This window comes from Mesocricetus auratus, unplaced genomic scaffold (genome assembly GCF_017639785.1).
Source record: "Mesocricetus auratus isolate SY011 unplaced genomic scaffold, BCM_Maur_2.0 Super-Scaffold_15014, whole genome shotgun sequence".
NCBI classification, from domain to species: Eukaryota; Metazoa; Chordata; class Mammalia; order Rodentia; family Cricetidae; genus Mesocricetus; species Mesocricetus auratus.
Window position 1 is genome coordinate 65,444,163 of NW_024429186.1, and position 14,113 is coordinate 65,458,275.

At 36.8% G+C, this 14,113-nt stretch overlaps 1 protein-coding gene across 1 annotated transcript in view; it reads left to right on the forward strand.

Moving 5' to 3' along the window:
* The window catches only part of Prkd1 (protein kinase D1), a 303,252-nt gene that overhangs the window by 216,361 nt on the left and 72,778 nt on the right, over positions 1 to 14,113 (forward strand). The window contains 3 exon segments of the mRNA XM_005076271.4: positions 1,273 to 1,404; positions 3,580 to 3,740; positions 12,015 to 12,038. Of these exon segments, the coding sequence (XP_005076328.1) occupies positions 1,273 to 1,404; positions 3,580 to 3,740; positions 12,015 to 12,038 (317 nt within the window).

The window sequence follows — 14,113 nt, forward strand, 5'->3', positions numbered from 1 at the left end:
CACTGAGCATGAGCTCACTTCTGCAAAGAAGTCCGAGAGACACACCTCTACCCATGCTTTCACTTTGTACTTCTTAATATGAGCAGCAGCATAAACTTGGGCAACGTGTATGTTATCCTAAAAAGTATATAGAAAAGTATAATTGAAATAATGTATCATTTGTCTCTCTAAATATTTCATAGAATAGGCAGTAAATAGAAATTATAGAAGTCCACTCCATGATGCACAGAGTCTATCGATGACTTTCTCTGAATGGAGAATGGCTGGTCCATGTGCATTAATCCCTCCATTTGATATGTGTGTGAGGAGGCTTTGGGGCTATTTAGAGGTTATACTTTTAATGTTTGGTTTCATTTTTCATCTGTTAGTACAGATGTCTCTCCAAGAAGAAAATGGTCAGACTTGTCTTCTGCAGTTGCACCCTTCAGCTTTAATATTCCTCTTCATAGTCTTCATCGTCATCTGGAGACTCAGTTTCCACATCTGTCTAAATTGAGTCTGTCACCTTTTCATTGTTTGAATGCCTTAGGGGGAAAGCAAAATCCTCTTACTATGATACTTTTATTAATTCTTTGAGAGTTTCATACATGCATACAATGTATTTTGAATATATCCAAATCCTGCTTCACAGCCTGGTTCCTCCCAGATGCACCCTTTCCAGCCTCATGTCCTCTGTGTTCAGTTTGTTATCCTCATAAATTCATGAGTATGAGCCATCCTCTGGAGCATGGCCAACCTAAAAGAGTCCACACTTTTAGAGGAAACTGACTCTCCCTTTTCCAGGAGCCACCAAGAGTCAACAGCTCCTGACTGGGAGTGAAAAGCAAAATGTTTTAACTAATATCAGGTACACACGAAGTGGAGTACTTATCCTGTCAGTCACCCATTCTCCTAACACTTTATTGTTATTGAACTGATGCGAAACATTGTCATGAAGGAAAGGAACAGAAAGGCTGCTGAGCCACTGAGTTTAACTTTGAAATTCAGAAAAAGCATAATGACTGAAAGTACAAGTCATTTCTGTATTATTTGTAAGGTGTTAAGATGATGTGTCATGTAGCCTGAGCTAGCCCTGAACAGACTCTATATTCCAAGGCTTGCCTTATATCCTCTTGCCCCCATGTTCCCCGTACTGATCACAGACATGCACAGACTGATTTTTCATAGCTTTGTTTACGGAGTTGCCTCCCTGCTCACTCAACTGTTACCCAGCCTGCTGTGTGCAGATCAGTATGTCCATTCAATTTCTTTTTCAACCTGCCGTTTCTGCAGCTTCAGCCACCTTTGAAGACTTTCAGATCCGGCCCCATGCTCTCTTCGTTCATTCATACAGAGCCCCTGCTTTCTGTGATCACTGTGGAGAAATGCTGTGGGGGCTGGTGCGCCAAGGCCTTAAATGTGAAGGTGAGTATTTTCCTCACCACCAGAAGTCATGAGAGCAGAACCTGCTGCTTCTGTGTGCCCTTTGACCCTGCGCTCTCGCAAACGTACCCTGCAAGCATCTTTGTATGTGTCACCGTGTATGGATCGTTTTTGTTCAGCTTTTATATTTCCTGTCTTTGATATTCCTAACCTCATCAACGAGCTGAATTCTCACTTGTTTCCTCACATGGACGTATTCCCCACTGCGATGCATGGGTTAATTTAGCCAGAAATTAAAACTGTATTTCCATCTTATTTAAGCCAGAAATTAGAACACTAAGCTTCAAAAGCAGCAGAGATTGAGATGGTTACTGAAAAGACCCAAGATCATTGCAGTACTGAATGAGTAAAACGGAACTTCCATGTGTGTTTTCATACCAGCCTGTGGTGTGAGTATTACCCTGGAGGGAACCCTTTAACTGGAGAACTTGGTATGCAAGAACAGTGCCATCTAGTCCCAGCACCTCTTGCAGGCCTCCCCTGTGTTCTCTATTTGGGTAGATAGATTGCTTTGAAGAGTGGCCACAGTGATCACCCATTTGGAATACGGCCTGTAAATAATATTGCCATTATTGTTTAGTTCTTACCAGTGCAATGGAAGTTCAAAGACAGTAACCTAGAACACACCATGCCCAACATGTATTGTTTTGACTAGATGTCGTCCACTCTGACAAAACACTTGAGAGAACTTCATTCACTTAAAGGAGGAAGGATGTGTTTTGACTCATGGTGTCAGAGGTTTAAGTCCATGGTCACTTGGCTCCATTGTTTCTTGGTCTATAACAAAGCAGAACATCAATACAAAGAATGCATAGCAATGTCTCTCACTTCTTCACAGCTAATAGGTTGACATTATAGAAAAAAATGTTACATACTCCCAACCTATAATGAAACAGGGTAGGCACTCAAATTCAAAAACTTGTTGTAAAATATCAAAGAAGGATCATCACATCAAACGAGACCCAAGCCTAGAAGAGCAAATACCAATCTTGTAGCTCCTTGCACAGCATCTATGCTACATGGTGGCATGGCATGATCTTTAAATGGCTTAGACAGCCCTGCTCTAATGGCTTTGCTGATTTAGCTCAGTTGGCCTCTCTTAGGCTAGCTCTGCATGATGAGTGTCCTTCCTTAGCAAACAACCCATTGTCATGGGCATTTCCAAATCCCTGGGGTCTCCACTCTATGGTCATCATCTCTCTCGTATAGCCAAGCATTGTTCTTCTGGTCTACAGGGACTTTAACCACAATGCTACTTAGCCTCCGAGGCCTTTCTTTGAAATCGTGCTAGAAACTTCCATGACCCCATGACTATTGCTTTCTGTATACACACAAAACCAGAAGCAAGTGACCACAACTCATTATGCTGTCATGGGAATCCATACCCAGAACTTCTTGGACAACAGCTTCATCAAGATCTGGGAGCCTGAACTGTGATGTACACTTTATGAAAAGTTGTCTGACCTATTTTGTAACAAATAGGGGAATCTTAAGTAGCAAGTGCCAGTTATGTGGGCATTGTGCACAATATAAATGTTGAGAGTAAATAAAACTTCCCAAAGTGGGAAATAGGCCTCCAACTACCTGCTACCTAGAAACCAACAAGTGATGTACTTTATGTATCATCTTAATTCTGTAGAGTAGTTATTTTTATCTCCACTTTACAGACTGGGAACTTGAGATAAAATAATTTGTTCAGGGTCATGTGTACAAGTAAGTTACAGAGACAAGCTTCAGATCAGTGTCACCCAAACTTGTGATGCACTAGGATTAATTTCCCCTGTATGTGCCCACACACGTATAAAATTGTAGCAGCTAAAGTGGTATAATGTTTTTATAAATGCATTTGTAAGTTTTTATAAACCCAAATTCTTTTTATTCAGAGCATCAAGAAATACAGAAATACATAATAAAAAATTTTTAAAAAACAACAAATAGGGGAGTTGTTGAGTATTTGCAACAAAATAAGAAACTGCAATCCATTTTCAAATAAGGAGCAAAAACAATCAGAGAAAACACAAAAGAAAATTTGTATTTCCAAGTAGCATCAAGACAAATTGATGTTGTGCTATGTTTTCAAATTCTTAATTTATAAGTAATGATGGAATAGATTTAATTTCTGACTAAAGGAGAGCTGTTTTTATGTTTGTTTTTCAGGATGTGGGCTGAATTACCATAAGAGATGTGCATTTAAAATCCCTAATAATTGCAGTGGTGTGAGAAGAAGAAGGCTCTCAAATGTTTCCCTCACTGGACTCAGCACTGTCCGCACTTCATCTGCCGAGTTCTCCACCAGTGCTCCTGATGAGCCTCTGCTGGTATGGCCTCCTATCTGTCCATTCCCCACTTACTTGGGATATCCGGGGGATGTTGTGATATCAATGTCAGGCCAGGAGAATGTGCTGAGAGGGAAATGCAGCCCCCGTGTTAATGACTACGTTTTCACGGGATCTCTGTTGTAGGTTGGTCAATGCAACATCAAATAGCCAACAGTTTTGACTTGGCTTTCTTCCCTGAGCTTGGCGAAACGGAAAAATATGTGAGGCTTCATCTGGTCATAAGGCCTGAGCAGTGGGAAGTAATGTGTTAATGTTGCAAAAGATGATCTCCTCTGTAAATTTCCAAAGACGTGTAGTGTCCTAAATACCTGTCTCTTCTGAGCTAGAGTCTGAAATTTACCTGTATGAAAATATCAAAGTCTTACTGTTGGGCACTACTTATATTCGTACAAGTTTGTCATAGAACATTAGCAGGAACTATGAGCACGCCAGCACTTAACTGAAGTGTTTCTAGTGCCCATGAAAGAGCTGATGGACACGGTGAAAGCATCTGTTAAGGAAATTAATTTTTGTCTTTCACACAATAGTGTGATGATTATGTGAGGTACTTAAAACAAGAATGGGGCGCTGAAATAACTAATGGCTTCAGGCTCCAGCTTTCCCTTGTCTACTTTATCTCGCCAGTACACTGACACATTATAGCGTAACTATTACAGAAATTGATGACAAACAAATTTGTAAGAAGAGCTAAGACATTTAGGTCAAGTAAACCCACCTTGAATTTGAGTGGAAATATGGGGTTACCTTTGATGATTTGTAGTGAAGGATACATGTAGGGTACTTGATTGTGACTTTAAGTGACTTAAATTTTGTTGCAGAATAAGCCACATGTCAGAGGGTCATTCACCTTTACAAATAGGAAACCGCTGTAGCTTGGGCCTACATTACTCTTTTGGTGGCATTGCCTTCTATTTTTCATTCTTCTTTAACTGAAAGTATTGGGTGAAGATAGGGACTACATCTTTGTGGTAATTAGATGACTATGATAACTTTGTACTATTCAGAAGGTATGTTTGTTATTCTATATAATCTCATAAGTGTGAGTTAATTAGACTAAATGGCATTTTTACAAAAAAAGTGCTTACTCAAATATTCTATCTTGTAATAATTGCTATTACCTTCTCGGCTTTGAAGTTATTTGGTTGAGTTCAAAAATTTGAACATGGTGGTTGTAGCCCATTGTAACAGTGGTAACTGTAGTTATTGCAAAAAATAATGTTTGGAATAAGGACATTGAAATTATGTAAAAGTAAATTATAAATATATTACATCATGTTCAAATTTGCCAAAAAGGCTTTCTAAGAATTCCTACAAGCAATCTAAAGTTTAAAGTATTTATCATCACAGTACATTATAATATAGATATTTTAAATTAGATATTGTTTATTCTGACTATGTATCAATAATAGTGTGTACTTGTATATACTTGTTTTACATATTTTATATATTATTATAATATATATATAATGTGTGTATGTATATATGCATATAGCTACATACAATATATAGCTATGCACACACACATATATATATTTTGACTCATTACTTATAACTAGTTTAGAGTTTATAGGTAAAATTTAATTTATATATCAAATGTAATCTATATATAAATATAATATGTAATTTACATGTAACCATAATTTTGATTATATAACCATAACCCTTAATTCATATATTTGTGTTTTTAAAGACAGTTATTAATTGGTGTATTTAAGCAACTGAAATAATTGTTTGATATTTGAATTGCTTGATTACAGCATATATTTTACATAAATGTCAAAATTCATTAGTGTTTCACTGATGAATGGAAATTCTCTGTATTAGAATGCTCTAAAATTCATTCTTTTCAAAGTAGCCTTTAACATTTCCATAAAGACTCTTGAAATTATGATCACATAAGATGTTAGTTATTAATGTGAGGTGCACTCTCACCCAGAACTCTTGGGAAAGGGTCTAGGCCCTGCCCTATATGAAATGACACACTATGGACACCCCCATGGAGGGCCTCACCCTCCCTGGAGAAATGAGAGGATAACGGGGGGGGGAGGGCACGGGAGGAAGGGAGGGAATGGGAGAGGGACCTGGAACTGACTTGTGAAGCAACCTTGATTCTTATCTAAATTTAAACTGGAAAATAAAATTTAAAAAAATTTAAAAAAAAGAAAAAAATAATAAAAAATTTAATAATAGATTTTAAAAAAAGATGTTAGTTATTTCTGAAACCATCATGGCCTCAAAAAAATTTTTAAATAATTTTTAATAAGAAGAACTCAGGGCCATGAGACACTTAAAAATATTGGGATCATAGGCTTCCATAGCCCTGTATAAACTATTCTCCAGGTAAATTTAGATAGTAGTCCCCTTAGAAACCATGTTTGTGACATACTCAACAAATCCAGATTACTCAATGGAATTTCTAAGTGTCTTTTATCTAGTTTCTTAGATATTAGAAAACTTTAGTCTACCTTTGGTGGGGAATACATCTCTCTGTTGACTTTGTTTCCTCGTTGCTAGTGCAGTGAGGAGCCAACTCTGCTTGCCCTAGCCAGGCACACTTTGACCATGGCAAACATATCTCTTTTCAGCCTTAGTGAATTATAACAATAGGTGATATCATGGCAATAATGGTAAACCCTCTTGGTACTGTATATAATAAAGAACAACCTATTTCAGAGAAGGATGGTGTCTTGTGCAAAGATGATATTGCTCATTAATGCTTCTAGGGTGTCTGCTTTGTAAGTAATCTGTGGTGGCATGTGCAAACTTCTAAAATAAAACAAAATATTATGCATTACAGTTGCCTATTTTGACTACAGGGTTGCTAGTGTACCCACAGAGTAAGACATTGCTATTCTACTACTTTGTTCAATTTAGGCAAATAAATTGGATCTCAGACTTATACAATCCTGCTCAAATAGAAAGGACAAAACAACATATGTTGCATTGCAAGCTGTATGTGTCATCTGCATTGGCAACAAAGCACTTCCATGATGCTCTCCCTAAACCACTCATCCTCTAAGACAGCCCAGTGTAGTAACCCGAATATAGAGCAGCTAACTCTACGTGGATGCATTTTTTGTAAATACTTAATGGTGTTATTAGAAACAAAAAAAAGTAAAATGAGATCTTTAAGTAGGCTACCCTACTTATGCTTACATGCTTATTAAGATAGGTATAATTATGAAGATTATATTTCTCTTCATTGTTCTCATCTTTTTCTTTATGAGTTAAGAATAGGTTGAAGCAAGCTACATGAGGCCTTCCTTAGACAACAATTTCACATCCTTTCCTTTTGTCCCACAAGTAACAATTGTAAACTCTAATAAAATAAGACAGAAATGGGGAAACCAGTATTTGAAGGTATCTCAGCTATCAATACAAACAATTAGGACTTGATGTTCTGCTCACAGAGAGGTTAACATGTAGGGTTTTTCCAATATGAGATATCTGTCCCAAAATCACAATGGTGTTACTATCGAGAATTCCTGATATACAATAAAACTAGAGAAATGCCACGCATAAAATTGCATTGAATATAATGTTGTATTATTACACAGTGTTTACATATGAAAATTTTAAGATAATATGGTATCACTCAGAAAATTCTAATAGAACCAGAAACTGTGTGTGCAGATTGGCCAGTAAATGTTTCTGGAATTCGTTAGATTTTTGTATGGAAAATAGGAATTTCTTTAAGACATGCCGTCACTGTGTACACTGTGTCACCCTGGCCATCTGTGAAGATGCCAGGTAGACAAGACTGACCTGGAAATTTCCAAGATCCTCCTACCTCTGCTTCCCAAGTGCTGGAGATGGGAGTATGCTCAATCATGTCCAACCTGGAAAATATGCTAACCCTGCTTCAAACAGTACAAATCAATTCTTGGAAATAGCAAAGATGAATAAATGAAAATTCTTGAAATAGGAAAAGTTGTAAAGGGTTTTTTTAAAAAGAAAAAGAAAGAAGAAAGAGAGAAAGAAAGGAAGGAAGAAAGAAACTTAAATCAATGACGAAAGTGAATCAAGAGATGTGGCATCATTCAAATTCCAAACTCATTTCACTTGGAATGAAATAATTTATCAGTGAGTTTGTACCCAGAGAAAATGGATTCCCTCCCGCAGAAGCAAACATGGGCTATCCCTATCCATGTTGGCATGTCAACTTGGCATTGTGGTGATATAAGTCTTGTTTAGGCAAATGTATTTTTGACATCCAGCTCTGAAAACATGTACAGAAACGTAACACTTACTCCATAGTTTATGTCTACTTACACAATGTAATTAAGGAATTGTTCACTCAACACAGGTGAATTTCACAAAGTAACATTTAAGTAAAGAAATCAAGCTTTGCATTTTAGTTCATGCCTGTAGTTCCAGATCAGGATGTTGAGGGGAAAATTTTGCAGTCATGAGAGGTAAGATTTTTGTGATTAGTCTAGATAGCATAATGAGACTCCTATCTCAAACAAGAAGTCAGATACAAAGAGTCAGGGTTTGAATTCCAAATGAGGTAAATCCAATGTGTGTTGAAGAACAGGAAAATAATACCTTTCTCTCAGTGGGGTGCTAGCTGGGAGGGTGCAGAATGAACTATCTAGGAGGCTAGAAGAATGCTGTATCTTATCTGGAAAGAGGTTCCATGTGTATATATAAAATTTTGTCAATATTTATACCTAAAACTTTATACTCTTTATATGATTCATAATGTAAACATTTGATATGCAGAATATGTGATATACAACCCCTGTGTAAAGGGGTCATGACCCACAGGTTAAGAGTCACTGGTCTAAAAGTATACTATTATAGCTACCCAAATAGAAAGTCATTGAGACTTTTATCACAGATCATGTGAAGAAAGGATAAAATTTTACTTTACAATTATTATTGATTAAATTGTGAGATTCATTTCATTCAGATAAAATTTATTTAGAAATAGGATTAGAAGACTTCCATTATTTATCAACAAGAAATATGCTGTTTAATTAAACTTACATTAAACTTAATGTGCCATGGCATGCAGAGATTAATTGTATTTATTTGTGTGTCCAACATTTTTTTCTGTAGTAGCCTTTTAAAATTGTTTCCTTCTCTCATACATTACAACTCTCTCTCCTTATCTATTCAATATAGTAGCTTTTGCCAAAGACACAAACATATAATTCATATAATCTTTCTTTAAACCAAGCTAAAGCAAAAGAAAAGCTGTTATACCACAGTGAATACATATGGAATGAGCACTGTAATAGGTCTCTTTCTTGATTTATAGAAACTTTCGATGATTCTAAGTCAACAAGATAAAAAGACAGTGTTACCTATATATTTTCTGGGGTTTTCTTAGAAAAAAAACTATTTTAACAGAATTTCTTAAAAGAAGACTGGAGATAGGACTCAGTGGATAAAGCACTTACACCACATGTGCGAGGACCAGAATTAATATACCCAGCACCCACATAAAAGCTACATAGGCAAAATTGACCACCTGTAATCCCATTGATCAGGAGGAAGAGACTGGAAATTGAGGCTGTGATTTCAAGTGAGAGAAACTGTCTCAAAGTATAATGGAGAGTAATCAAGGAAGATACCCAAAGTTAATACCTGGCTTCTACATGCATGCATACATGTGCACATGTACATTCACACACACACAGGTATCCAAACACACATGAACATACATACATGTCACACACAAGCACATGCAAAAAATTGCAAATAAACAAATCTTAATCAGGTAAAATTGTTAAATGCAGCTGGGAGGTGATGATACATGCCTTTAATCCCAGCACATGTGAGGCAAAGGCAAGTGGATCTCTGAGTTCGAGGCCAGCCTGGTCTACAGAGACAGTGCTCTAAACCTGCTCAGAGAAACCCTGTCTTGAAAAACAAAACCATTGTTAAATTCTTCTTGGTGCATCTATACTAAGCATAATTAATGGTCAAATGAATCTTGCAATAATGAAATCAGTGTTCTCAAACTAAATCAATATAGCAAACTAAGCAATAGTGGAGAGACTACCTTAAATGCTCCTCCCTGATAATGAGCTTGACAACTACCTTACATGCCATCCTAGAACCTTCATCCAGTGACTGAGAGAAGCAGAGGCAGACACCCACAACTAAACACTGAACTGAACTCCTGGGACCCAGTTGCAGAGAGAGAGGAGTGATGAGCAAAGGGGTCACAACTGGGCTGATGAAACCCACAGAAACAGCTGACTTTATCAAGGGAGAACTTTAGGACCCCAGACTGATGGCTGAGAGGTCAGCATGGGACTTTTCCAGACCCCCTGAATGTGGATGTCAGTGAGGAGGCCTAGGGAATCTGTGGGATCTTGGGTAGTGGATCAGTATTTATCCCTGCCATACAAATGGACTTTAGGTGCCCATCCCACAATGAGGGATGCTCTCTCTCAGCCTGGACTCTTGAGGGAAGTCCTAGGCCCTTCCCTGGACGAAATGACAGACTCTAGAGATCCCCCATGGAGGACCTCACCCTCCCTGGGGAATGCAGTGGGGATTGGATGGGGGTCTGGAGGACCTAGGGGGGGTGCGGGAGTAGGGGAGGGAAAAGGAGCTGGGATTGACATGTGAAGCAAGCTTGTTTCTAATTTAAATTAAAAAATTTAAAAAAAGAAATCCCTTGTCCCCTTCATAAAACCCATTAGTATCTTATGAGAAAAATAATATTTTGGAAATTACAAATTATTGATTTAATAATACACATTTCCTAGTTCATATTCACACACCATAATCTGAATGAAAAGCATGATGAAAAGCATGACTGAAAGAACCAATAGTTAAAGGAAAACTAATAGTTTCAGAGCCACATACATAGTTGACTAGAGTACTATCTTGTTTTGGAAATTGAGAAGCTTGGTTTTTTTTCTATTCCATAATAGTTCCTCAGTCAAGATCATTATTTTTTTCATAAAAGCCATATTTGGATCTATGTTCAAACAAAAGTTATTGCCTCTGAATTCCCCATGTATTTCTCATCAATTCACAAACTGCATAGATAGTGCTGGATGCCAAATTATTTTGGTAAAACCTCACTCTAATTAATTGTACATAGCTCTCAATGCCCCTGAGTTAATGACAGCATATTAGAAATCAAGATGAGGAGTTTTTAAAAACAAGTAAAAGATTTTTCTGAATGTACAGTAATTTATTTAACAAGTAGGAAGAAAATCACTAACATCAGAGTACGGTGCTACAGTTTTTAATATTTCAATTGGAGTTCATTTTTGTCTTGAGTTCTAGCTATCAAATAGAGCAAGTGCCTGCATATTTCCCTTTCTTTTACAAAAAAAAAAGAGACGAAAAATCATATTCAATATATTACACATTGAAACATTTCTTTTAAAGCATAAGTGTATTTTTTACTTTCAAATGATATTTTAATTTGGTGTGAGATCAGAAATCAACAAAATGAGCAAAAAATATATGATAGGTATATTTGCCTTCCTTTTAAGATAATTTAATTTTTTAAATTTATTTTTCCTATATGGGTGTTTCACTTGAATGGATAGCTGCGGATCGCTTGCATACTCCATGTTAGCAGAAGTCAGAAACAGGCAACGGCTCTCCTGAAACAGGATTTACAGACAGCTGTGAGCCACCATGTGGATGCTGAGAATAGGAACCACATTCTCTGGAATAGGGGTCTTTGCTATGAACCACCAAGCCATCTCTACAGGCCCGGTGTTTGTCTTCCTAAAGCTCTTATGTCTGGCCATCCCATATTTGCCATCCCTGAATAGATAGTGACTATGCTTCACCCCACTCCCATCTGCAAGCAAATAACAGCTATGTGATGTTTGATTACTTTAGTGACCTTTTTCTCCATTTCACGTTAAGAGCAAGAATTATTGTGAAGAAAACCTAATCTGTTACTTAAAGGTCAAAAATACTTCATTTTGATACTAATTTGTTTTCAACAAGGTACAAGAGCTACCCCTTATCACTAAGACCATAGATTTTTTTTAATCACTACTCATAATCTCAAAATGTTTTGCATCTCTGACTTAGTGGCTCCTGTTCCATTTAAAATTTAAAAGCCCTTTCCAGTTTGGACTTTGTTGTGGCCACAAAGCTGACTAATGTAGCATTTTGCTTTTGTCTGATAATACATGTGCCTGTGTTAAACATCATTGACTAATATGCATTGCTTATCTCTAGTAACTTTGTTTTTCTGTCTTTTTCTCCCTTTATTCTCCTCCTTTGCCTGATCTTTGATCTTTCACCTTCATGTTTCAGTCTCCTGTAAGCCCTGGCTTTGAGGTAGGTACTACCTAGCATTAAAAATATGCCATCACCTGGCCTTCGAACCCACCATGTAATAGTCAATAGTTACATTCACGGTTAACAGAGTTAAGATGAGAGTTCAGTCCACTGAATACAAACCTCTCCTCTGCAGTACAACTGTTGTTTGTTATATTTTATTGCTTGAATTTCCATAATCCTCAAAGTGACAAAGTTCAATATAGATATTAAAGTAATTACAGTTGATTCCTTAGGTCAAAATTTGCCCCGTAAATCCTTGCTTTCCTAATATGGGTGTCTTGTCTGAATATGAAAAGACAAGGTATGTGATATCCTGTATCCTGAAATTCTACACACTGGAACTGTGTTCTCATCCCAGATACCACAGAACCATGCAAAGTGAGGACACAGTTTCTCCATTCCTGGTTTGACTTGAGACCATGAGGACTAAAGCCATGAGTACCTGAAAATGAATCTGACCACCTCTTCTAGTTCTTGACGTTTTCAGAAAACATTTTCTTTAACATTATATATTATCACAAACTATTAGTCCTTTTGTAAGAGGCAAGTGGAAGCAGAAATTGTATATGGACATGAAACAAATTTCCTTCAAAAAATGTCAATTAAGTGCCATAAAAATTGACTTATTATCTGCCTGAAATAATTAATAGCAGTTTTATGGAGTATTAATGGAAAAGCCTACAGTCATGTTCTTGTTTAGATAATTCTCTAGCCAACTGACTTGCTAGTATTTAGTTCTTCCTTCAAAACATGGCCACTGGAAGTTGCTCCTCTGCTGTTTTCTCGCCAGAGGATATAAGCTTCAAACACCACTCTTAGTATCCATTCTCAGATCAACTTGTGGTTACTCTTGTGAAAGATACTAATGCAAACCCACCAGAACATGTTTCAGATTAAATGAAATCAACAAATCAAGATTTTGTGTGTGTACAAGATACAACATTAAGAAATCTACTTCAATGGTGCTAAATTTCTGTTTGGAAAAATCATCTTTGTTGAAAAGTACTCAGTGTAGTCCAGTATAAAAACAATGTGTGATTTTTTTTCATATTCTTGTCATTTGTTTCCTTGAACGACTTTAGATATCATTTTCGGCCTGGAGAGATGGCTCAGACATTAAAGGCTAGGCCAGGCTCACAACTGAAAATATAAGAAATCATTATTTTCCAGGAATGCATTTCCCTTTGAGTAATCCCTAGGTCATGAAACTTAAGAGAAGTGGGAGGCATATTCACTCTTCGTATCCAAGAACTGAATTTGAAAAACGAAGAGACATTTTGATCTCTGTGGAACTTATATCTGCTAAGGGCAACCAGGCCTTCTTCAAAGGCCAGCTCCTGCAGGAAATAAGAAAAACTTTTTGAATAACCTATTTTTACAAAACTTTATTTGTACACGACTTTCACAGTCATAAATGATTTTCTGTTCATTAATGTCTATAAAGAGAAAGATAGTGGAATTTGACAAGCTTTTTTTCCCTCTGAAATGTATCCTGCCAATAATTGTGTGAGCAGAAAAATTATTATAGACACTTTGGTGACTCTTCCGTTTTCAGTGTGCCCTTTGCAATGTATTCTCAAAGGTTTTTCCCTCGATGGCACATGAGTATTCAAATGGGATAATTGATCTGCCCTGTGGGATTCCTCCATCCATTATATCTCAGTGATGGCTGCTATTGGAATAAGAATCTGCATATATAGTTTCATAAAAGTATTGGTTGGGTCTCAGTAAGAATTTGTTGAAAGAGTTATTTTTATTGGATTCCTAGAAACCAACTGTGTTATGTATACTTTTCAACAAACTGCTATTTTAACAAAAAAAAACATGGTAGACTAGTTAATAGTGTTTGGTGGTTTATATATTTCATACTCTCCCCAAATGGATTTTATGAATGTCTCTCAAAGCTTTGCTTTTCCTAATTTGATGGTTTGAAAGAGAACCTGCTGTATCTAAGAATAATTTCTTCATTGGTAAAGATACACAATCCCATGCCCTAGTTAAACATTGTTCCTCCACTTACTATTAGTCCCTTTCCCATTTGCTATTGACTTGGCTTGTTGGGGCCAAGAGTT